Genomic DNA, 26,863 nt, shown 5'->3' on the forward strand with positions numbered 1-26,863 from the left:
AAGATACAACACATCAACTGAAAACTAAACGGTACAGTGATTGAAAGAGTCACCACCTGTAAATATCTTGTTTTTTTGTTTTGTTTTAAGGCTTGATAAAAACATAGACTTTAAAATACAGGACATATCTTGGGATTTTAAACTGATACATAGTTTAAAATCTAAATTATCATTTTATTATAGAAACAAGTCTTATATCCCATTGCATTACAGAAAGGAAATAGTTCGAGCACCTTTTTTTTCTGTACAGGATTATGTCGATTTAATGTACACGCTTTGAAACCTTTAGACTCACTCTTTCAGTCAGACCTTCGTTTCATAAAAGGAGATGAATTTAAACCCATCAATGAAAAAGTATCAGCTTTATTTTTTACGATTCTCTATGTTTTTGGCTGTAAAACCCCTCACCACACACTTTATACACTTTTCTCACACAGGCGTTGACATTTTCTCACATTTCTCTCTCGTTTAAACTCTCTCAAAGTTCAAACCTTCGTAGGCGTCTTTGTCGGTGCAGAACGTTTCATCGACATTGTGGGTTTTGTCGGGGAGAAAACATACAGCACTTCAGAGTCACACTGCGATCCAACGTTTATGTGAAACTGTACAGGAGACACGGCACGGAGGAGACTGATGGACAACAACCAATCAGGACGCAGAACACAATGCACGTTCAGACGATGTAAAAAAGCATGAAAATTGGACAAAAAAAATCCACGAAACAGCGAAAGATGAACCGCGATATAACGAGCGACAACTGTATAATGATAGACTGACTCTTATCTTACCTGTGTGTACAAGATACGTCTAAAAACTGGCTGTACTACAACTGAAATGGGGGGAAAAAAAGCTTTTGGTTATTTCGCTTCTCAAAAATGAAATACATTTCGAGGACGTGCAAAACCAGATACAATGGAGCCACTAATGCACTTTAATAATCTGCTGCTAAACATTTATAATCACACCTGCTCCTGAAAAAGCAGAGTCTGAGTGCTCTCGTCGGGCTCTCTGTATACAAAAAGATATGTGAAATGAAAAAAACAACATGAAACCCAGAACTAGTTTGTTTTAAATGGATTACCGTGGTCCAGATGACACTGGGTTTCCATTTAAAACAATGACTGTACGATCTTATTTAGGGACCTCGTGTAATTAAGTAGTCCTACGGCACTAACACGCCGAAAGTTCTAGATCGTTCCTTCATATAACCAGACCAGCTGAGGGCTTTACTTGTCTGGGTCCTATATTACATCTACTTCTGTGAATGTTTTCTTTAGATTTATGAAGCATCTGGGGCCACATATTGGTTTGGAATCTTTATTTGACTAAAGCAAATACCAGCTCCTGTAATACTATAGAGACGAAGCAATGTCTGCCTTATTATTTTAAATTCTATGAAGTTATTTCTGTTCTCTTGTACTACTACTACTACTACTACTACTGCTGCTACTTCCTATATAACTTTATTGTGTATTTTGTTCACAATGGGCTATAACGAATGGTAAATACAGTTGTCCCTCGCTATATCGCGGTTCATCTTTCGTGGTCTCGCTGTTTCGTGGATTTTTTTTTTTTGGTCCAATTTTCATGCTTTTTTACATCGTCTGAACGTACATCGTGTTCTGCGTCCTGATTGGCTGTTGGACTGCAGACCATCGTCCATCAGTCTCCTCCGTGCCGTGTCAAATTCACATAAACGTTTGACCGCAGTGTGACTCTGAAGTGCTGTACGTTTGCAATTTGTTTTCTCCCCGGCAAAAAACCCCACAATGTCGATGAAACGTTCTGCACCGACAGAAGACAAAGGTTTTTTTGAACTTCGAGAGAGTTTAAACGAGAAATGTGAGAAAATGTTAACGCCTGTGTGAGAAAAGTGTATAAAGTGTGTGGTGAGGGGTTTTACAGACAAAAACATATAGAGAATAGTAAAAAATAAAGCTGATACTTTTTCATTGATGGGTTTAAATTCATCTCCTTTTATGAAACGAAGGTCTGACTGAAAGAGTGAGTCTAAAGGTTTCAAAGCGTGTACATTAAATCGACATAATCCAGTACAGAAGAAAAGGTGCTCGAACTATTTCCTTTCTGTAATTCAATGATATACAAGACTTGTTTCCATAATAAGACGATAATGTTGATTTTAAACTACGTAACAGTTTAAAATCCCAAGATATATCCTGTATTTTAAAGGATACGTTTCCGTCAAGCCTTAAAAAAACCCCAAGATATTTACAGGTGGTGACTCTTTCCATCAATTTACTGTTTAGTTTTCAGTTGACGTGTTGTATCTTATGGCCCCGGCGAAGTTTAACATTAAGTTTAACTCTCTTCCCGACAGGATTTGCGTTGCCTTCTCTCCATCCAGACACGAGATTGGACCAGCGTCTCCACTTTTACAGAAGCATGTAATCCTGAAGCTTCACAAATCCATCTTAAATCTCTCCCAAAATTTGACTACAAGATTTTGGGCGACTCAAAAAGACTTCCACTGTGAAATTATTCTAACCAAAAACAACTGCGTTAAACAAGTGGATTTTAAAATGTCATGGATGTGGGGGGTTTTTTGGAGATTGAAACTGTTCGAAGATTCTTCCTAACGTGTTGTTGTTGTTTTTTTTTTGTCAGGGATTAGATAAATAATATGTTATCTGATGTAACACAACTGCTCATGCTGTTTGACTGATGATGAGGGGACTCTTAGCTAAATAAAACATCGCTGGAATCATAGGCGCTCGAGCTGTGAACAGTTACCATGGAAACTTGGTCCGGTCTTTCCTCTGAGTTTTTCACTGTCAGCTGAGTAAAGTTAGTTGAAGTTTATTTGTTGAAGGCTGGTTTAGTTGCAGAAATAAAGCCTGTCTAAATATGAGACGCTGTGAGTGGACTTTGGGAAGAGTTTCGTCTGGTGCCGGGGATTTTATGGGACAGCTCCTGATGGTTTAGGTCAAAATGTTGGATTATATAATCTTGGAATATGAGACCACACGTTTGTATTTATGCAAGAGGCTGTGGGTTAAATCGACTCGGTGTTAATCAGGTGATTGAGTTTAGCATATTTATGTGTTTGGAGAACTGGACATTTTTTGGGTCGCCTATGATATTTTATATAATATGATAAATTATATAGTAAATACATTATATCATTTAGATTAATTATTTTACATTATCATCAGGTAAATGCTTGTCTTTTGTGTTTGGATTAAAATTGCAACTAGTTCGTTTGCATATTGATCCATCCATTTTCTTCCTCTTATCTGGGGCTGGGTTGCGGGGGCATCAGTTTAACCAAGGACTCCCAGACTTCCCTCACCCCAGACGCGTCCTCCAGCTCCTCCAGCGGGACCCCAAGGTGTTCCCAGGCCAGTCCAGAGACATAGTCCCAGAGAGGCTTCCAGGAGGCATCCAGGACAAATGCCTGAGCCACCTCAGCTGGCTCCTGTCAATGTGGAGGAGCAGTGGCTCTACTCCGAGCTCCTCCTGTGTGATTGACCTCCTCGCTTTATCTCTAAGGAAGTGCCCAGCCACCCTGCAGAGGAAACTCACTTTGACCGCTTGTGTGCGTGATCTTGTCCTTTTGGTCATTACCCAAAGAAAAATCCCCTTTTTCCGATTGAGAACCATGGACTCGGATTTGGAGGAGCTGATTTTTATCCCAGCAGCTTCACAATCGGCCGCAAACTGCCCCGGTGCTGCGGGTCCTGACTCGACGCCACCAGGACGACATCTTCTGCAAACAACAGACATGAGATCCTTGTTTTTCTCAAGATATTTAAATATGAATTGTCCTTTAGATAATTTTTTTCATGAGGGTCAATTATCTATAGATACAATATGGCATTTGCTGAATGTCTCTCCCCTCTCTCTCCCCATTTCAGCAGGCACCATATCCATAAAAATACATATAAAAGAATATGACTAACAGTGATTTGGACATATTTAAAAATGTAAACTCCACAAATGTATTAACGTTCTTTTACTGCTTGAAAGACTTGAAACAGATAAACCTGCATTGATTTGTGTTATAGCTGCATTTCCATGGTCAGTATTCTTATATTCACTGTAAGGTTAATATTTACTGCTGTGTGCACATTAGGAAGGCACAAAATATCACAATTTCATGACTGTATTGGTTTACGAGTGCTGCAGCCGTTTCATTATTGATAAGTGTAACATAATCGAATATTCTCTTTACTGCCCTCTCGTCTCAGTCAAGAGGAACCTATGGTGATTTTCCATATTCTTATAATGTAACGATTTCAATCTTTAACATTTTTGGTTTCAATTTTGTCTTTGCCACATCTGTTTGCTCTTTTTTTGTATAATTCTCCTTGCTCCTTAATCTCCTTAATCTGCGTTTATGTGAACAATCAGAAAGAAATCAGATTACTCACATCATATGCAACGGTTTACATGATATTTGAATAATCTGATAACTCCACAAATCAGATAATGATACGAGTTTTTGTGTAATAAACTAGAATCAAAACTAGATACTCATTTGAGCAGGTATCAATACTTAAAAGTTGCATTCACAGGACAGAAATGACCTGTTGAATATCTTTAGAACTGTGGTGGAAGAAGTACTTAATTTTGTTACTTAAGTAAAAATACAAATACAGAGGTAAAAAGTAAAAGTATCATGAAAACAATCAATTTAAGTAACATATTTAAGTACCTGTTTAAAAATGTACTTAAAGTGTAAAAAGTAAGTCTTAAAGTGGTAAATGTAGCGATATTGATTACAAAACGATACATCATTTGGTCAACAGTAACAATATGAATCTATTTCTTATTTTTTCTTATGAATTTTTTGTATTTTTTGTTTTGTTCAAAGCCGAAGCTTGAACTTTAGTCAGGATGTTTCCATGAACATGGTCAAAATAACCCCTCAAATCAGATGAAAAGTACTTTCTACTTCACTACATTTTTGAACAGGACTGAAAAGTACTGCTTTCAAATGTAGTGAAGTAAAAGTAAAAAGTATCGACTGTAAAATGTACAGATACCTTAAAATTATACTTGAAGTACAGTGCTTTACTGCTTGTACTTTGTTATCTTATACCACAGCCTTAGAATGATCTTGAGCTGTATCAGAACAAGTATAAGACACATAGACCCATGGACCACTATGGAACGTACTGGACAGTAAGGGATTACACAGATATAATGAGAATATAAAAGAAAGTACCGTATTTTCCAGAGTATAAATCGTACTTTTTTCATAATTTGTCCAGAGGTGCGATTTATACTCAGATGCCACTTATATGTGAAATATGTTTTTTCTTCTTCATTATTCTGCATTTTTTGGCTGGTGCGATTTATACTCCAGTGCGACTTATACTCCAGAAAATATGGTAGTGTGATTTAATGTTAAAAATCACATTCTATTGTCTAAAAAAGCAGGAACCTACCTGGAAAACTGAGGGATTACACAGATATAATGATAATATGAAAGAAAATAATGTGATTTAATGTTAAAAATTACATTCTAATGTCTAAAAAAAAGCGCGTATCAGGATCAGTTTTGAATATCGAGTCTATTCCTTAGCATCAAAATCCAGTTTGAACGTTTACCGTCCTGACAGCACCACGTGTAAACATATTTCCTCCGTCTGTCTCTCCCTGTAGGTGGACCCGAGCGGCGTGCTGAAGAAGAGGATGAACTCCGCCCCCCTTTTCGAACGACCCGCAAAGACCTTCCCCAACCCCCCAGTGAACGCTCAGGCCTTCCTCCAGCAGGGCTCAGCTGTCCCGGCCAACAACGTCCTGACCGGGACCAGCATCATCGACAAGTACTCGCGGATCCTCTTCCCCCTGTCCTTCGGAGCGTTCAACCTGGTCTACTGGATCGTGTACCTGACCAAGGACACCATGGAGATGTCCAGGTAAACAAGAGTGTCAGAAGAATTTAAGTTGTGTAAATGTTTTAGGGATGCAACTAGGGCTGGGTAATGTGTGATAAAAAATCGAATCGTGATCTAATTTCTGTGAGGATATGGCTTTTTTCGTCATAAAATCGTCATATTGTGATTAACTCATTCCCTCTTGAACGCAGCTCTATGCTCAAACAACGATATTTTTCCCTCACACTCCTCCTATTGGTCAGACACCGCAACATTCTGAGAGTGACAGGTGGATTTAACCAATTGCAATGAAGTGTAAAGGAAATGACAAAGAAGACATCAAATCCAGACTGATATCTCTCTGTGGTTTTTATACAGATTGATATTAGTCTGGTCCCCATGCTCGCCGTTGCATCTCAAACCCGGTCAAACGTGGTCGTCCAATCAGATCGTTTTTATTTTTTGGGATGCATGTAAAATGAAGCAGCTCATAGGTCACCAGATTAACAGACTGTACTGCTTCGCTCGTAGATTCTACAGAAATCCGCCATGTTTTTCAGCCTCCTGTGATACTTTTCTCCTTTATTATTTTTGATACGGACTGACTGACTATGCCTGTCCCTGATTGGCTAATCCACCTGTCAATCACCAGACGCACATCTTCGTATTGAAGTATTAAAGAAGTGTTTACATGAATCGTGATCAAATTAAAATTGTGACCAGGCTCCAAGATCGCACACCCCTAGCTGCAACTAATGATTATTTTGGTAGTGCATATTTTATTTATTTATATTTTTTTTAGATTTTCAATTGTACATAAAAAAATAATAATACAAATAAAAAAAAAGGTGGAAATATGCTGATTTAATACTCCTAGATAGAGAATATTTCAAGTTTTCAAGTTATTTACAAAAATCTGAATTGTTTTATTTATTAATTTTTTGACATTTTTATTTATGTTTTAGAGGCTCAACATCAAAATATGGTTCCAATTGTTTTAGTTGTCGATTTGTTGTGATTATTCCATTTAATTATTGTGGCCATGTGTCAGAATATGGTGTGTGAGGGAGTGATGGGGGTGATCGGAGAGAACCAGTGCCGCAGATTGTCATGTTATCCGTCATTCTGATCCAAGGCAGCTGTGGCTATAGACGATTTTTACTGTTGGGTATTGAGTATGGAGAATAAATGAAAAATGTGCTAATAAACAACATATTTCAGTATTTCAGTACATTTTTCTGTATTGTAAAGCGTGTTTAAACCAATAAAGTGTCCTATATTTGTCCGAACATGTTTGTAAAGGTCTAAACTACAGGATTCTTTCTATAAAAACGACAGGATATTTTATTTTCTGCAGTAGACATTCTATTAAATAACTGCATCCTGTGGTATTTGACTCAACTCAATTCTGATTGGATTTCAGTACTGTGCGACTGTTCTCCAGTGTCTGCCAGGAAAACAAGTTTAACAGTAGCATTGAGATCGAATATGAATTTACACCAAAACTGCGATGACAAAATATAACAATATAGTTTAAAGAGCCCATATTTCACTATTTTCTGATTTATTATAGTTCTAATGTTGTTTCCTCATCACAAACATAGGTAGAGTTGTGTTTTATTTCATTCACACGTTTAACACACAAACGTATTAAGGCTGAGTTCTTTTTCTCAAACTGGAAACACCCTGTTCCACCTTGTGATGTCATCGTGTGGTGATACAGGAAGTGCTCCACTGTGTTTTTATACTCCACGCACCTTCACTAGAATCATTTGGATAAGTTTAGCTCTGGAATTGCCAATCTACTACTGAACTAAAAGTAAAAGATAGTGGTTAACTTGAAAACTTTTCTTTTTTTCTTTTAATTATTAAACGTTATCATTACAAAAACACGTAGAGATAATAACACAGCTTCTGTAAGGCACAAAAAAAGGAGCACCAAAATAAAAACAAAAGGACCTGAGACATCGAATACAAAATTTTCTTGGCACAGACAGATTTCAAGGAGTAAAATAGTTTAAATTCATTCATAAAATATTGACCACAGGAGGTAAAGTCTCTCCAGTTACAACAATGAATATGGTATTTAGCCAAAAAGAAAACAATATTCTCAGTATCAGTTATATTTACATTACATATCCACATCGTTCACAAAATATACAATATGATTAGCAATTAAATTTGGGAAGTTTGGGATTTTAAGTGATAACGACTCTCTACTTGTCCAAGAAAGTCTGGCGTGACAATAAAGGACAAGTAAAAATGAGATGCTCTGTGGTTTCTTCAGGGAAATCGCAAAAAGCACAGTCTGACTTCTCAAATTTGAACCGCTTATTACGACAATTTCAACACTGGATGGACAAAAACTACCACTTCATGACATCACGAGGTGGAACGGAGCATTCTGAGCTTTGGAGATGTGACAGACTAATAATAAAGTGTCACTCAAACACGTGTGAATGAAACAAAACACAACTGCAGGTCTGTTTTTGATCAGGAAACAGGATTATAACATGACTTAAAGCTCAACAGTAAACTTTGCGTAACGTAGGACCTTAAATACACCCACCGCACATTATCATAAAGTGAATTCACAACATACTACCTACATTTAAACTACCAGAACTCATAAATGGTTAATTCATGCAGTGACGTATCCTCATTTATTTGATGGTATCTTTCCTCACTGTACGGGAATGGAGCTATATGTACTTGTCTATTTAGAGATATTCTTTTGTTTATATGTGTACTATCCGTATATAGAGCTTATACATAATTCAGAGGCTCTTATAACTTCAAATCTAATCACGCAGCACATGTCTTTTCCAATAGGGCCATGCAGTACAGTCTGAGTCCTCTCCACATCGTGAACATTGCAGAGTAACGTGAAACCGCTCTGCAGATTTGGCAGCATTTGTAATTGTCATACAGTGATTTCCTATGGGCCCTGAATGCAGCGTGCCAATGGGTTGTAGATTTAGTCTGTAGGTGTCTGGCATCGCAAATTCAGCAAATATAAAGACAGTGAGAAGAGCACACAAGGGCGAATGGAAGGTTTTTAAAAAGCATGTCGAACTGAACTGAAGGAAAGAGCCGTTTTTTTAAGTTTGGACTATTTTCTATCAATTAAATGGCCTGGACCAATTGTTTTCATGTATTTTAGCAAAATTCTGTCATGTCCTAGTACATATATTTATTTAATAACCATTGTTGAAGTCAAAATACGTCAGCAGTGTACTACTTTTATTGTATTTGAGTAAATTCTTTTACCAGACCAAGGTTTAGTTTGTTTTCATACCTGACAGTTTGGACTGATCAGCTGATTTTGGTGGTTTTGGTGTTGTATTTCTACCAGTAGAGGCAGGACAACAGCGCCATCTGCAGTCCGACTTCTTAAGCATAGTATCCCGGGTGTGTGAGAGTAAAAAGGCCCCCTCGTCCCGGTTTATAGTCTATACATAACAGATAAAAGCACATTATGTTATCTTTAAGGGTATTATGTCAGTTACTAAGAATGAACCAGGGCCGGCCCAGACTATAAGCAGACTGACCAGCCTCTTAGGGCCCTGAGGTCACCAGAGGGCCCCCAAGATCAACCCCAATATGTCCAGTTTTATTGGACACCGGGCTTGTGCGTTTACAGCAGCCTAAATATCCGTCTAAAACAATTACATTTGTTTTATATCTATAGCAGCAAAATATCTACTGCTGCTGTGTTTGTTTTTGAGTCGTGCAGAGGTGAGGGCAGCTCTGTGTTTACACCGGAGCAACGACCCGACATAATGTGAATTTAAGTCACTGTTGCCCACTGAACACGTTAAAATCCACCAGAAATGAAGGAAAAATGTCCAGAAATGTAAAAATCTTGACCCATCCTTATATGTTTGTGTTTTGTTCTTGTGACTACAGTTCAGTCGTTGTGACGTTCTGGATGTTTTCAGTCTGATGTTGTTCAGATAAACACAAAAACAACTGGTCAAAGTGACGAGAGCAGAGTCAGAATGTGTCAAATGTGAATCACCATCAGCTGAACCAGGAGGGGCCCCAGAGACACATTCAGCTTAGGGGCCCCTGAAAGCTGGGACCGGCCCTGGCCTGAACCTTTCTTTGTTTGTTTTGAATGTCTTTTGTTCAAGCCTTATAATCCATAAATGACTTAAATACCAGTGGATGGTTCAAACTTGACCAAAACATGTAAGAAAGCCTGTCACGATAACACATTTTGAAGCATTTTGAAGAGAAACAAACGATAATATGACACAGGATAATCCGAGTAAACCATTTTTTTAAACAGACAGTATCCTTTTTTCATCCCTCTACAGCTCAAAACTTACCATATTACATAAAAACGGCTAAAATCCTCCCACTATTGCAACAAAAATATGCAAGTGGTCCATATCCAGCTTTCTTATATTGAACCATATCATAATTATCATGACAGGCCCGTGCATAAGTTATGCTACGAGTTACTATGGCAACCGTAATAAGAACCAAAAGTCCATATAAGGTAAAAGCGTCTAAATATTCTGTACGTGCGGTTTGCTTCTGTGCCGCGCTGTTGTTAAAGTCATTATCCAGCTTCTGGCAATTTGTGTGTTTACATGCATTTTCTACACAGCCAATTTACATGTTTTGGTATGCGGGGTGGTATTTTTCTTCAGACCTAACACGCTCATCGAAAAGAATTGTGTGGATGCGCGCTGTACCTCTGCATTTGAATAGTTTTATAGCCTATCAATTTGCACTTCGCTTTTCAGAACTGCAATATAAACCACTGTGGGATTGTCATAAACATGCCACAGTGCGTTCTCCTGTACAGTATATAGTCCAAATATGTCCGATTCATTGTCTGATAACAGCTTGAATACGCAAAACAAAACATAATTTGCCAGTTTGTGTAATTACCGTGTTGTGAAGGCTCGACGCTTGGATGTTGTTCTAATAGCTGCCATTTAAATTCACCTGCATAACGTGGCTGCAAAAGAGACATAACGGCACACGGTCAAATCAGTAGTTACATTTACATAAGGGATATACATTTAAAAGCACTGAACCTGATTTTTTCACATGCGTTTGAACAAAATTTGTACAGATATATATAGTATAAGCACGCTCATTAAACAACGTGGCCCAAAAGTCACTGACAGTTGAAAAAAATGCATAACTCTTTTGTTTCTAAATATTTTTCTTTTCTTTTTTCAGAGCGTTTAGAACGACCCTTCCGACATTAATCTGAGCAAATGCAGCACCGAGGAACGAACCCTCATTGTACAGTGGTACTTTGAGTCACATGGGTCAAATTCACAAACCCAGCGGTGACATTAAAGGAATAATAAGTGGTTTTCAAAGACAGGGGGCAGTATGTGATCTCCGCAGACCTGACTAGTCCTGATTTCTTCCTGTGGGGCTGTCTCGCACCAACAAATCCTATTTTTGTTAAGTTAAAACTAGTTAAATTGTCCGATCTTGTTGATTTGAGCACAGCCGTAATGATGTATAACGCATATAATAATAAGCTCGTCTTTGTTTACAGATGTTTTACGAACAGAGAGAGTCAATATCATCTTAGAAAAACAGGTATATTAAAAAAATGAAGACTAGAACCAATAAAAAACATCGTTGTGTTTCTGTTCGAGGGGTTAAATGTGTGGAACAACCTCGATGATAAATTAAAAAGCTCCTACACAACAGAAGTATTTAAAAAGAGGTACCGTATAAAACATTACTTTTTGATAATTACAGGACTCAGGAATGATTTATATGAACTGTTGTGGTTTCTAGTTTTTCTTTTGTTACATATTGACTCATTTGTTGTAGAACTGATGCTGCTTTTCTTGAATTTCTTGTGCGTTATTATTAAATAGTGTTTATAAGTCATTTTTACTTCAGCCTAAACCCTTTCCATCATGATAGAAATGTTACGTACAACCTTATACAAGTTAAATAACGTTTGATTTTGAACGTAACGACCGAATAAAATAAATACTACTAATAAACCTCAGACAATAAACAACTTAAAACGTAATATCGAGGATCAAATAAGAGCCATAAGCCCAGAAATGATTTCAAATGTGACGCAAAGTGTGTTGGATCGGGCATTATATTTAAAAAGTAGGTCATTTTATACTTCCCGTAGTTTAAGTAGTGATAAGTTCAAGTGTAAGTGAACAATTATAACCATATATATTGCCAAAATGTCGTAAGGTTCTGTTTAACTACTGCTAAAATTTGGTGAGTGTAATTTAAGAATTATAGGAGATATTGAAGATTTATAAGTGTCAGTGACTTTTGGGCCACACTGTACACACAACACACTCACTATACACATAACACTATACAGTAAAATAAAAAAAAAACCTTGATATGTTTCGCCGTAGCTCCTGGATCATATTTGGACGTTGCCGATGTTTATTTATTTTCCATCGTGTGGGTTCCGGGTTCTCGCATACATTCCCGTCTCTCTGGAAGGCTGGCTCCCTCAGGCGTGTTCTGGCTGGGTTGCGTGAGATGACACGGCTCCATTGGCGAGCATCGGGCTCTTTGACTAAACCACTTACAGACCCTGTCCAAACGGCTGCTATTAATTGATCGGGACTGTAAGTGATCAGCCACATCCTGACACATGGGGAAAAGCAGAAAGCACTGATTATTTCCTCTGAGGATCTCTGCCAGTAAAGCCCCAGTATATTACAGAGAGGAAACCAAACAGGAGCTGTGGATGTGTGTGTGTGTGTGTGTGTGTGCCGGGAGTGCTGGGGAAATGTCTCAGGATATTTTTTTTTTTCCTTTTTACCTTGGGTTAAAAGTATTGCTTGGCTGCGTGGTTAATTTCCCCAGTCAGTCCCTCGGCAGGTTGATGTCAAACAGTCTACAGGACAGAGAGAAAAAATACACATACAACACACTCATGGTACACATAACACACTCATGGTACACATAATACAGTCAATTATACATACAACACACTCATTGTAAACATAACACACTCATGGTACACATAACACACTCATGGTACACATAACACACTCACGGTACACATAACACACTCACGGTACACATAACACACTCACGGTACACATAACACACTCATGGTACACATAATACAGTCAATTATACATACAACACACTCATTGTAAACATAACACACTCATGGTACACATAACACACTCACGGTACACATAACACACTCACGGTACACATAACACACTCACGGTACACACAACACACTCACGGTACACACAACACACTCACGGTACACACAACACAGTCATTATACATACAACACACTCACGGTACACATAACACACTCATGGCAAACATAACACACTCATGGTACACATAACACACTCACGGTACACATAACACACTCACGGTACACGTAACACACTCACGGTACACGTAACACACTCACGGTACACATAACACACTCATGGTACACATAACACACTCACGGTACACATAACACACTCACGGTAAACAACACACTCATAACGCATTCATTATAAATACAACACAGTCATTACACATACAACACACTCACTATACACACACTATACATACAACACACTCATTACACATAAAACACGCTCACTATAAACACAACACAGTGCCTATACAACACACTGTTTATACATACAACACACTCATTATACACAGAAGACACTCACTATACAACACTACACATATAACACACAAACACATACATCACACTCTCTTTACACACAATTATAAACCAGTTTATTTGACGTTACGAGTTAAAAGTGAAACATCCCTCAGTATAAATGTCATTTAGTTTTACACAGTGACACGTCTGACCCTCCTCCCAAAAGGTTACATAGTGCACCTTTAAAAACACCTAAGACTAACTACTTTTAAATACTTTGGTGCGCACTTTCCTAATGTGTCCTATCATTCTAATTTTTAATCACAGTGAGTGCTTTTCTCAACTTTCAGAAGCCAGATTTGCCCTCACGATAATGCTAACTACAACAACTAGCTAACATGCTAACAACGTACTACTCTTACTTCCTGGTTCGTGAAAGATAAAAACTCTTAATAATTACACGCAGACAGTACACAGTGGTCTCATTTTGATCATAAGAGCTGTTTTCATATATCTGTATGGATTCTCATGATTTTTGCGAGTTAAAAAAGAATGAATCTGAAGTGTTTGGATGTGAAACTGACCAATCACGGGGCAACACTGTGGTTTGTGCGAAAGTCAGCGCCGAACAAACCAAAACCAAACATGGAAACACCGACAAACTTCAACCTGTGTTAGCGTAAATGCAGACTGTGCAAAAGGAAACGTATTTGTGGAAGGGTAAGACTAAAGTTTGATGTTTCAGCTTGTTCTGCTGTTGTGACGTTTCGACCAATCAGCGTGAAGTATTTGTTTGAACGCTCCGATCATTGGTTCCGACGACTTTCAGCGAGAGACATCCCAGTTTTAATGTGTTCAGGAGCTACACAAACCGTTACGGCGACATGCAGGTTAGCAATATACTGTATTTTCTGGAGTATAAGTCGCACCAGCCAAAAAATGTATAATAATGAAGAAAAAAAACATATTTCACATATAAATCACATCTGAGTATAAGTCACACCCCAGGCCAAACTATGAAAAAAAGTGTGACTTATTGTTCGGAAAATATGGTAGCACTTGGTAATGATAAAACAGCAGTCTGCGCAATTTGGTGTACAAGTTGGTAACTACTTTATGATCCTATAAATAAAACATATTAGGCCATTAAGCTGTTGAAACGCACGGAGCTAATGAGCAAAGTGGGTGACGGGAAAATGAAAGGATGAAAAAATGTCCCGAGTATAAATTTGGCAGTTGATTGTGGACAGATGCTGATACAACAGACATTCTTCTATCAAATGATTGGACAGCCATATGGTGACTTTGATTCTGCAGCAGTGTGTCCTGTACTGCCAATGTCTAAAGCAAAATAACTTTTCAAAGTTTACTTTTTTAAATACATATTTATACAGATTTGTACTGTTTTATGGCAGCCATGTTTTATGAGCTTTTCTGCTACTAAGGTTTTTTATCATTATTATTATTATTAGTAGTAGTAGTAGTAGTAGTAGTAGTAGTAGTAGTAGTAGTAGTAGTAGTAGTAGTAGTAGTAGTAGGAGGAGGAGTAGTAGGAGTAGTAGGAGTAGGAGTAGTATCATTATTGTTTGGGAACTAGCTTTACAGATAATTAACAGTTTCTTCAATAAACACCCAGGAAGCCTCGTTTAATGAAGAGTAAATTGTAAAACTGTAACATACAAAGAAATATCTGCATATTACAATCATGTTTTTATATTTCTAAGAATACAAATTGTGCAGAGCTACATAAAACAACATATAGTAGTTTTGTTTTTGGTCTTATATATATATATGCACAACATTAGCTTAAATGTAGCTACAACTAATGAAAACATGTGTAAAACTGTTGATTAGCATCATGCTAACATGAATGGAAAATCCCATAGACATGCTAGCGCTATTTTAGCGCAAATATACACTGTAAATCAACTTAAAGTGCCTCAGATGAGTTTATAGAGCGAGCGAACATGTTATAACGATACAATACTCACAGACAGATGTTTGCATGAGGCCAAATGACAGTTTACAGCTTAAACACAGAGAAAAATGACTGAACTGTTGAAAGTCTGAAACAATATGGAAGCTACGGTGGCTCTGAAGAGACAAAACACATGAACTCAAAACACAAATATGCTTCTCCACTGGGGGCAGAATTATTATTATTATTATTATTATTATTATTATTATTATTATTATTATTATTATTAGCAGTAGTAGTTGTAGTTGTAGTTGTAGTAGTAGTAGTAGTAATAGTAGTAGTAGTAGTAGTAGTAGTAGCATTCTTCTTCAGTTCTGGTCAGATTGCTGGTGAACACTGCCTTATATCTACCTGACGTTTTCACTCTAAAGTCGACAGAACTGAATTTGTCTTTTGCTGTGGATCCTACGCGGACGACTGAAGACAGCAGTTGTTGTTGTTGTTAAGCAAATGTATCACACCAGATGCCCTCCCATTCTTTATTCTCATGAGCACGATTCACACAAACTTTAAACATATCATCAAGTAACAGCGGCCCGTATTTCTATCTCCATAACAACCCCTGATGGAAAATGCCACGCTTTGAAAACCCTCTTGTCCAGTTGCCATACAAACACACTTTATACTCTCACATCCGGCTCGTGCGTTCCCTCTATAGAGATGAGCGCTCAGTGAATGTGACCTGGCCTCAGAGCAGATGGCTGTGCATGACGGAGCCCTTTCTGTCTTTTGTAGCGATGCTTTCATAATCGGGGGGGAGAAAAAAAAGCCCTGGTGGAAGAATAGTGAGTGTGTGTGTGTGCAGGTGGATGTGAGCTTACAGCCGTCCAAGTGCAGTGCAAATGTGCCGTGGCAGCAGAGCCATAGCCACTGGAGGCCATTTTAATGAATTGCTGCATTCAGGGCAAGACATGAACCAAACAAATTTGCAAAAAAAAAGGAAAAAAAATCTTCCACTTCCTTCCATGAGGGGTCCCAGCTGGTTGGCAAACGGGTTTCTGATGCTACAAGCTGTATTTAGTGTCAGTCAGGCCACATGGAGACCACATGGCTCTGCTCTATTGGTCAACACACCGGAAAAAACAGGGAATTTTACTCCAGATTCCGACCCATAATAAGCCCAAGGTGTAAATTACGCTTCTGGCAAGGTTATAGTTATTCTTGTTGTGGTTTGCTGACAGTCAGGGTGAATGCAAATGTGTGATTCAGTGTTGAGGCTGTAATAAAGGAGAGATTACATGTGATCCTGCTAATTACAATGTCCCCGTGTTGATCTAGTGGGGAAATTGTATGTTATACGCTCACATGGTTTTTCATAGCGTATAATACGTTGCTATGCCAATTTAACCAAGGAGTAGGAATTAGTGTTTCTGAAACTGTGGTACAAGTTTGATTTATTGCATGCTGGCTTCAGATGCTCACTGCTGGTTTATGCGCTCCTGTTTTTTGATGTGTAACTATGTTTAGAAGCAAAAGATGAAGTTTAAATCTGTCAACTGGACAAATTGTTGTAGGAGTGAAGACGTTTCGCTGATCGTTCCAAGCCGCTTCTTCAGTTCTGGTCAGATTACTGCTGGACACTGCCTTATATCTGTCTAAAGGAGGAGCTAACTACACTGAAAATGTAAACATCTGTTGTCTCCAGTTTGAGCTGAAACTACTTTATTCAACTTTTAAGGACCCTGCTATTGTTCTCTTTGTTTTGGGTCTGATGATGGAGTTATAGATGGGGGATAGATTATGTTTATGGCCCTGTTCCTGTTTAAGGAAGGATTGTCTTTCCTAACAAAAGTAGCTTCTTTAACTCCCCTCTCAAACCATTTCTTTTCTCTGGCATAGATCTGAGCTTCACTATCTTCACAGGAGTGGTCTTCAGTGTAGTGAAGAGAGCAGTGAGCGTTAAATTGGACAAACTAAGTAGCCACTCCATAAGAGGATGTACCAACACCGTCGTGAGAGCTCCTCGGGACTACAGTCTGCTGTTCATCTCCATCTCAAAGACACTAACCACTCCTTTGAAGACAGTGAGGTTCAGATCTGAGCCAGAGAAAAGAAATGGTTTGAGAGGAGAGTTAAAGAAGCTATTTTTGTTAGGAAAGAGAATCCTTCCTCAGACCCAAAAACAAAGAACAATAGCAGGGTCGTTAACGGTTGAATAGGGTGGTTTAAGCTGTAAATCTCACCAGAACTGAAGAAGCAGCTTAGATGAGCAGCGAAACGTTTTCATTCCTACAACTTTTTGTCCAGTTGACAGATTTAAACTTCGTCTTTTGCTGTGGATCACACCTGGACGACTCGGGGACTCCACAGACAACTATGTTTAGTCTCGATACGCAGACTCCTGCAGCTGAAAATGGGCTTACGATGTGTGATTTTGTACAATTTAAAGGCGATGATTCACAAACTCACACTGTCCTGATCTGCTCACACGAAGGACACGAGCCATGGGAGGTGTGTGCGCGGGGCTGTTTTCAAACAACCAAAACATTCACAAACTGTTGGCAAAGATAAGATTAGCATTTTAGCTCAGCGATAGATAGATCCGTGGCTACAACTCGCAAATAAATACCTCACGTGTCTGAAATCCCTGCGACGATTAGCCATTGAGGGCTCATCGTATGCAGGTAATCGCAGCTCGTAACCCGCGGAAACTGACACACGGAGGAGCTAAAATTGTTGTGTTAAGCTTGTGTCAAAATTGGCTTGAAAACTGCACCTTTAAAGCTCATTTTAACACGTAAAAATATCCGGAGACGGGTCTGGAATCGACTCTCTGCTCCTTCCAGGTGGCCCCAGCGATGTCGCACTCGCATTGATAGCTGGGTCAAACGCAGAGGACATTTTTCCACAGAGATCACCCACACTTTACGCAACTAGACGGGGTACTAGACGGAGAGGAGCGTGCCAAGATCCAGCTCGTCCCAATAGCAGGGCGTTTGAAAAACAACCCTCCTATTGTCCGCCATAAATCAAAACCACTAAACGCCGTTCCAGACTCTACTCCAATTCTTTCACTGCTGGGAACGTACAGCCATAACTTGTGTGTAATGATCATTCAATTATAGAGCGCTCCAGAAGCCCGTTACGTTGCGCCGCGCTCTATCTATCATCTTTTTGTGGGACGCCTCATGGGAATTGCAACACGGGCATTTGTCAATTAGTTTAGCCCGTGCCACAGTCGCTCACATATCTACCAGGTGCGAACAGCATTCACTTCCACGCCCCTCTGCCATAAATATTTATCACGGGAGACAACGGCGTTTTCGTCTTGTTGTTGGATTCGACCTCTCCTCTCTCCGTCTCCTCTTCCCTCGAGCTACAACTGCAGTTTCACGTTTCTTACTCGATCTAAATTCCATCCAACCTCCATCTGGCTCCTGCCGTCATCTTATTGAAAAGGGACATCCCGGCGGAGTAGATACAGTATCCAGAGGTGGTTAGGGTAGTAAAAATATATACGTGTAAATGTATACTCGCGCGTAAAGTAAGAGGAAAGTTACTTCGAAGTGATATTCCTCTAGTAGAAAGTAGTTGTCTATGAAGTTATAGTGAAAAAAGTATTTGGAAAAACTGCAACTCAAGCTGAAATTTGTGTAAGTGTGAGGAAAAAATATTTTAAAAAAGACATGCAGTGGTCCCTCGTTTATCGTCGGGGTTACGTTCTAAAAATAACCCGCAATAGACAAAATCCATGAAGTATCAGCTTTATTTTTTACGATTATTCTATGTTTCGCTGCTGTAAAACCCCTCACCACACACTTTATACACTTTTCTCAGACAGACAAGTGTGTTTTCTTGAGTATTAGTTACGTTTTTACACATAAAGTCACGTATTTTTTTGCATTTTCTACAATTGAATATGTTTCTAGGGAGTGAGTTGGTGTTTGGAGTGGCCTGGTTTATAATTATTGGATTAAAATATAAATATATATATGATTTAAAATGATGGGCCTGCACGCTTTTCCTCAAAAAACAGAATCAAAAGTGTAACTACAGCATTCAATATAAATTAAAATCATCTTTAAAAGTGCAGTGGTCCCTCGTTTATCGCGGGGGGTTACGTTCTAAAAATAACCCGCGAAGTATCAGCTTTATTTTTTTACAATTATTCTATATGTTTTTGTCTGTAAAACCCCTCACCACACACTTTATACACTTTTCTCACACAGGCATTAACATTTTCTCACATTTCTCTCTCAATTAAACACTCTCAAAGTTTGACAAATAAGTAGAGTATCCCCTATTCCTCGATAATCGCTTTAAATTTGACGTTCACGTGCAGAAAAATACTTTTAAGTCTAAACCGTTTCTGAAATATGGGCTTGGTACTGCGTGAAAAGTACTTGTCGATGGCCTGGGCTCTGTGTCATATCGGAGGAGACTGACGGACAATGGTCTACAGTCCCTTAGCCAATCAGGATGCAGAACACAACGCACGTTCAGACGATGTAAAAAAAATGTGAAATCGCTCTAAAAAAATCCGTGAAACAGCGACGCCGCGAAAGGTGAACCGCGATACAGCGAGGGACGACTGTACAGTGCTATATCGTTATAATCTGTGACTCCTGTGGATTGTTTTGTTATAATTCGGAGATGATCTAAAATGACTCAATAAAAGAAACCTGTCCGCTGACTTCTGCGTTAGAAAATTGCGGAGCTGACGTTGCAGTAAACACACAAAGAGTCGGCACTTCCAATGGATAGCTGCACATCATGCTAGCAAGCAGTTTTTCTTTGTTTTTGTACAGAAATGACTGAATTGTGGCGGTGAAAACGGCGGTAGGTTGGAGCAAGGACATCTTGAATACTGGACGAAAGAGATTACTCAAACATGCATGAATCAGTCTAGATAGGACGAGACGGTAGATGAGATGGAGAAGAAACTGGGACATGGTCAAAAACTTGATTCTTGCGTAAAAGGTCTGCTTTAAATGATGCACAGAATTTGGTATTCTTAAAATAAAATGCAAAAAACCAAACAAAAAAAATCATTTGTGAAGAAACTAGCAAGAAACAAATGTTCAAACCATTTAAAATTATCAATAAACCTTATTTTCCAGAGTATAAGTCGCACCAGCCAAAAATGCAGAATAATGAAGGAAAAAACACACCATATATTTCACATATAAGTCGCATCTGAGTATAAGTCGCACCCCCGGACAAACTATGAAAAAAGTGCAACTTATACTCCGGAAAATACAGTACTTTTATATTATCATTATGTCTGGGTAATCCCTCAGTTTTCTAAGTAGGTTCCTGCTTCTTTTAGACAATAGAATGTGATTTTTAACATTAAATCACACTACCGTATAAGTCGCACTGGAGTATAAGTCGCACTGGAGTATAAGTCGCACTGGAGTATAAGTCGCACTGGAGTATAAGTCGCACTGGAGTATAAGTCGCACTGGACGCCAGACAAAAAATGCATAATATTGAACTATGAACAATGAAAAAAGTGCAACTTATAGTCTGGAAAATATGGTAAAGCTTTTGTCATTTGTAGACTTCTAGCGGTAAACGTTTACTCGAGTAAGAGTACCGTTACTTCAAACACGATATGAGTGAAGTAGGCGTAGACGAGCATTCTGAAATCCTGGCGTCCGTACTAACTTCAGCTCACTCACACCCACCGCAGCGACCTCTGCGCGAAACTGCAACTGTGCCACAACAATGGCTTCGAGTGCTGTCACAAGTGTCTCCTGCTCTAACACCGGAGCGGAGGAGGAGGAAGAGGAGGAAGAGGAGGAGGAGAGGGGGGACAAAGAGAGAGGAAGAGATGGGGAAGAGAGACAGATGGAAATAGCGAGAGGAGGGTGTAGGTGTGAAGGACCTGCGCAGGCTTCAGATACCTTTCCTCCGGTTGTGTGAGCGTGAAGAGCATTGGCAGCTGAGGAAGTGAACACATTGAAAATTCAAATGGGGCTGAGTGCGGCTGGCGGTCGTCCCTGCGAGTGTGAACTGGAGTTGTAAAGCTGCTGCTGGGTGCCACATGTGGAAGGAGAGCGGAGGGGCATGAGCTGAAACGCGGCAAACTCCAGATTGATAACACAGCGCTAAGAAGGTTAGCTCTGGAATATCGAGGAATCCGGGAATAGCGCCCCATTGAAATCATCCAGGAAGGAACTGTAAATGAAAGTGCAGCGTCATACCCTTGCCAAAATTTAAATGTTTTTGGTTTGTTTTTGTTTCTTTTTTGGCAGATGATGGTCCGCACGAGTCCACACCAAAAGTTGTGTGGGCTCGTACAGATCAGCGGGAGCCGTACACGATAGATTCTCTCTCAAACCTGGCGGAAATCCAGCTTCAGTTTGACTATTTAATATATCAGCGGCGTTAAAAAATAGCCGACAAAATAAGTGTTAAAAAGCAGTTTTGCAGATGCTACTTTTGAATCCACAGCTGCCTCATGGGTAGACAGAGCGAGGTTGTCTATCTGCGTCATAGAGTCTTCAGCGAGCACTCAAACACACACTGTACTCATATAATGGCAAGGTGGCTGAAGTGTCTTGCCCAAGGACACAACGGTGCACTGCTGACCTTTGGGTGTAGAGTGAATGTACCACTGAGACATTACCAATAAGGGAGGGATTTAATAAGTTTTCGTCGTTCCACTTCTTTTCGACCTAGAATATGTGTGAAATGTGCATTCGGTTTACTGTATACGTGTGTTCATTAATCTGCTCGAAAATAAATAAATGAAAATGAAATGAGACACTTCCACTATCTAAATCACAGCACAGTTTGATGTAAAATGATGCATTTGGGTGATGTGTTTCAGTTCAGTTCAGTTCTGGTTTAGTCCTGGTTCAGTCCTGGTTTAGTCCTGTTTCAGTCCTGGTTTAGTCCTGGTTCGGTCCTGGTTCAGTCCTGGTTTAGTCCTGGTTCAGTCTTGGTTCAGTCCTGGTTTAGTCCTGGTTCAGTCTTGTTTCAGTCCTGGTTCAGTTCTGGTTTAGTGCTGGTTTAGTCCTGTTTCAGTCCTGTTTCAGTCCTGGTTTAGTCCTGGTTCAGTCCTGGTTTAGTCCTGGTTCAGTCCTGGTTCAGTCCTGTTTCAGTCCTGGTTTAGTCCTGGTTTAGTCCTGGTTCAGTCTCTCCTTCACTTTGATTCTCCTCCTGGTTCACTTTTCTCCCACTGAATTTATGGAGTTTTAATCTTTTTTGCTTGTTTCTTATAAATATTGGTGTATTTTGACCTGTTTTTGAACTGTTTTTAGTGTCGGTTAAATCAACAATCACGTCAAATCCTCTGAGGCACCTGCTCTGACTTTGTCCTACATATAAATGCGTCGCCTTGTACTTCATGTGTGGATGGATATGAATATGACGTATACAAACTTTTCCACATTAGGGCTGCAAAACGAATCAAAATCTAATCGAAATTGCTACTCGAATGAACACATTTGCCAGTTTGAAGTAACATAATTCTCCTGTCTCATTCTATAAAAACTTCTAACCCTGTAGTTTAGATCTGTATTAACATGTTCGGAAATACCTGTGATTATCGTAGTTGTTTGTCAGTTTATATTTATTGTTTTTTTACTTCTAACACGTAACATATTTAGATTACCATGTTACCTTTTATAGTTTTCAAAATGCTAAATTCGCCAAAAAACAACGTATTTAATGCGTTTTATAAGGTCTGAGTCTCCCCTCCCTTTGCATCCATCCTGCTAATGAAACTACAGCACATTGCATCAGGTTTGTGAAGTTGTAGTACATCGTTTCGCATCTTGTTTTTGTGTATTTATGAAGAATTACCGCGTGGGAGCATGAATAACACCAAAAAAACCTCTTCAGACGTGTTACTGATGCTTATAACATGGTAGAAAGCTTGAAAAAACTCGATTTCGCATAATACCTCCTCTTTAAACTGTGAACTTTGAACGTAATCCTGTTGTTTCAAAGCATAAATCGCAAATCTAATCCCAAACACAATGCTATTTTTGTGGAAAGACAGCTATTTTTTGCCAAACCTGTAGCTACTGTACAAACCTTACACATTCTAATTGTGTTTTCCCCTCTCCTTTCAGGGACACCGTCTAAACCCGACGCCGTCTTCCTGAAAGCACTTTGTTCCTCAAATCCTGCACCAGACCTACAATCCACAATGACTAGACGCTTACCACTTGCCAAGGACTCTCTTATGCAGCTCAATGCTTTTTAATTCTTTTTAAGTTGGCTCTTTGAAGGCTGCGGCGAGAGCGGAAGCACCCGTTTCGTACACTACTGCCAACAACGCGAGCTCAGAAAACCCGTCCGGGGCCTTGAGTTTGCAGACTGTAATATTTCTTTAGCTTCTGAGACGAGCGAAACAACATGTCGTACGCAGGAGCGAGGCCGAAGCCGGAGACGTTTTTTGATGTGGAGGTCTTTGTCACGCTGGAACAAGAGGATGTTTTTAGACCGCACTCGAGGGAAGGGATGTGCAAAAGTGGAAAACGTGACCAACCGGGCTTTTAGGAATTCTCCGGGCTTGGTTTTTTTTGGTTCATTGGTTAAACCGCCCCCCTTTTTTTTCACGGACCTGAGCTAAATTTGTCTCGCCCCAGTACAAATATAGATATATAGTATAGATATATTGTAAAAGCAGCTCTTGAAATCAAAATAAGTCAGCTGTGTACAGTCTGCGTCTAATTCCAAAGCATTTTAATGTCGTTATTAGCATTACCGTGACAGCAAAACGCCGCTCTGGCCTCTGAAAGTTGTGAAACGCATTTAAAAACTCATCGTGGTGAGTAATTAGCATGCTCTCAATGCATAAACTAAGTGAGGAATAAGTTTGAACCACTGCACTCCGATAAAAATGAACAAAATCAGGTTTTTAAGACGGTAAAAAATCAGGTACAGAGCGTTTAAACTTCCCCTTTGCGCTAAAGAAACACAAAGAAAGACATCTTCAAACTTCTTTTTTCCCGGTGTTTGCAGATGTTTTGTTGAAGTATTCCGTGTTGTATAATGGTTTGGACGATACAACAAACTGCGCTGGAAAAGGTTGAACAGATTATTCATTCATTCTTTACGGTATGTTTGTATTATGTTCCATCGATACATGCGCCGCACTATGATCAAAACATGCAAAAATACTACGTGCAATTGAAAAACTTGAATTATTTAAAGGTTCTGTCGACACGTTGCCCATATTTTAACATATGAATGAGAAGATCGACCGTTACAAATAACTGAGGTGCGTCGTGAACTGTAATCCCTTTATATAAATGGACATAGCTAACCTGCTAGCGGACACGTTCAGTAATCATGGGCGCGCCTCCGGCTCCATCGACTCTGGCTCCAATTCACTTTACATTAAAAAACTATTGCGTCCCTAAATTAAGCTACGAAGATTAATAAAAGACAAATCAGGCACCTTCTTTCCCTGAGGTCGCTCCCGCTAGCGTTAGCAACAGGTTTGCTTGACAGCGTTGCTAAGCAGTGTGGGCGGGAAGGGGCGTTACCTTCAACAGCCTCACTCCGGATTGGCTCTTTGGTTGCTATGATACTCATGGTCAGAATTCCAAATACAGAACTTGGCTCCAAATTCGCCGCTATAACTGCTAGCCTCGACGAGCTTCACGTGAGCTGAACGCTATCGGTGACATCGCGCTCACGTAGTCCACTTCTTTACACAGTCTATGCTCTTAACTTTTTATTTTTGTCTGTGCTTTTGCTACGTTAAACAGCTAAAATGTTTACCCGTTAACTCAGGGGTGTCCAAACTTTTCTTATTAAGGGGAAAAAGACAAAGTTGAGGGCCATAAACTGATCGCCAATGCAGTGAATACTTCAAATCTGCGTTATTATTACAAGTTAGACTGAACCACTAGACCTTCATTCACGCTAACATCCTCAGTGGGACACATTAAATATTTGAGATGGGCTTGTTAAAGTGGATTTTCAGAAGTGTACAGTAAAAAGTACTGCTTAAGGTAATACGTGGCCAAGAAAAATTGGTCTGAGGGCTGCATTTAGTCCCCGGGCCACAGTTTGGCCATGCCTGACTTAACCGATAGCGAACAAAAATGATGTATTCTAACTTTTAATCGATTAAATACAGCTTTCCATTCAAAAACAACAGCATAATATCGGCTACAAACAGATTCTTCCGACTAAAAGTACATTTTAGCTGACTGCGACACACTTTGAGACCGTTGCCGTGGCGATTAACAAAATATTACACGCTTTGAATGGAACACAGCTCTCAAAATGTCGCATATATATATATAACAGGAAGCAGAAACCCATGGGTAAAACAGTACGCGACGTTGCTGTAAGCTAGCCCTTAAGCTAACTGTTTAATTCAGTCACTTTAGTGTATTTAACGACATGTACGATCAAAAACACGCCGTCTATCTCTAGAGTAGACATCCGCCCTTTTGTTTTTCCCGTTTAGCCCAACAGTTTAAATCTGAGTTAAAGATGCTCGCCAACCGCTATTCATTACGCTGACAGGCCCCGTTTTGGATTTTCATTAGAAACTGCACCAAAAATAGCAACTTAAAACTATCATCATCAATTATACCAAATGCCACAACACGTTCGCTAATAATCCTCGCGCGCGGATTTGCATGTTATTACGGTTTAGTCCCAATTAAGTCGACACCGCGCGAACAGGACCGTCCCGCGGCGGCTGTACGCACTTTGGGTATGTATTTTTGTTGCTTACGTCCCCACAACATCCATCATCTAAGCTCTCCTCATTATAAACGTCTCACGCGAACGTAGGGAAAACGCATCACGGTTTTACGCTACAAAAACGATTCAATTCAGCGTAAACCCTTTCAGTAATTTTGAGTTTGAACGATCTCACGCATTCCTAATTCCTGGCGTTTAATAGTATAGATGCGGTATGTACATATTGTATGGAATCGAGTCATTGTTGCATGAAATGTTATTAAAAAAATTATAATAGCTGGTTCAATGAGAAACGGGAGTTAGCACCATAGGCGTGAATTAACACATAGCTAAACGTGTAAATTTGTAAAAGGTTTAGGCCAGAAAACGCGGGGCAGCGAACTGTAGTAGAGCTGCGCGGGAAATGAGTAATTAAAAACCAACAACCGGGACTTAAAATGAAATCTAAATGTGCGTAAGTGCATAATTAAACCAAGCCATTGTACAGATTCTGTTTGTAGTTTGTGCTAAGACGCCGTAGTCATTTTTAAACGTGTGAAACGGGACGATATAGATTTGTTTTTAAAGCGGAACTAAATTATTCATACTGAGTTTTTAGTGCGTATGACGGGCGCGACGGCTCATTTTACTAAAACGTGCAGTAGTTTGGGTGTAATACAGTGGTCCCTCGGTGTATTGCGCTTTACCTTTCACGGTTTCGCGGATTTTTCCAGCGCAATTCTACACGTTTTTTCGCAGTGTATGAACGTGCGTTGATTAATTAAACAAGAGAAATGTGAGAAAATGTTAATGTCGGCCTGAGAAAAGTGTATA

General features: G+C 39.4%; 1 protein-coding gene across 1 annotated transcript in view; it reads left to right on the forward strand.

Annotated features, from left to right (window-relative positions):
* gabra6b (gamma-aminobutyric acid type A receptor subunit alpha6b) overlaps positions 1-23,509 on the forward strand; it is a 63,541-nt gene extending 40,032 nt beyond the window's left edge. The window contains exons 9-10 of the mRNA XM_033978867.2: positions 5,629-5,885; positions 23,452-23,509. Of these exons, the coding sequence (XP_033834758.1) occupies positions 5,629-5,885; positions 23,452-23,464 (270 nt within the window). The 3' untranslated portion in view covers positions 23,465-23,509. The remainder of the gene's footprint in view (positions 1-5,628; positions 5,886-23,451) is intronic.
* The last annotated feature ends 3,354 nt before the right edge of the window (positions 23,510-26,863 follow it).

Source organism: Periophthalmus magnuspinnatus, chromosome 14 (assembly GCF_009829125.3).
Source record: "Periophthalmus magnuspinnatus isolate fPerMag1 chromosome 14, fPerMag1.2.pri, whole genome shotgun sequence".
In the NCBI taxonomy this organism is placed as follows: Eukaryota; Metazoa; Chordata; class Actinopteri; order Gobiiformes; family Gobiidae; genus Periophthalmus; species Periophthalmus magnuspinnatus.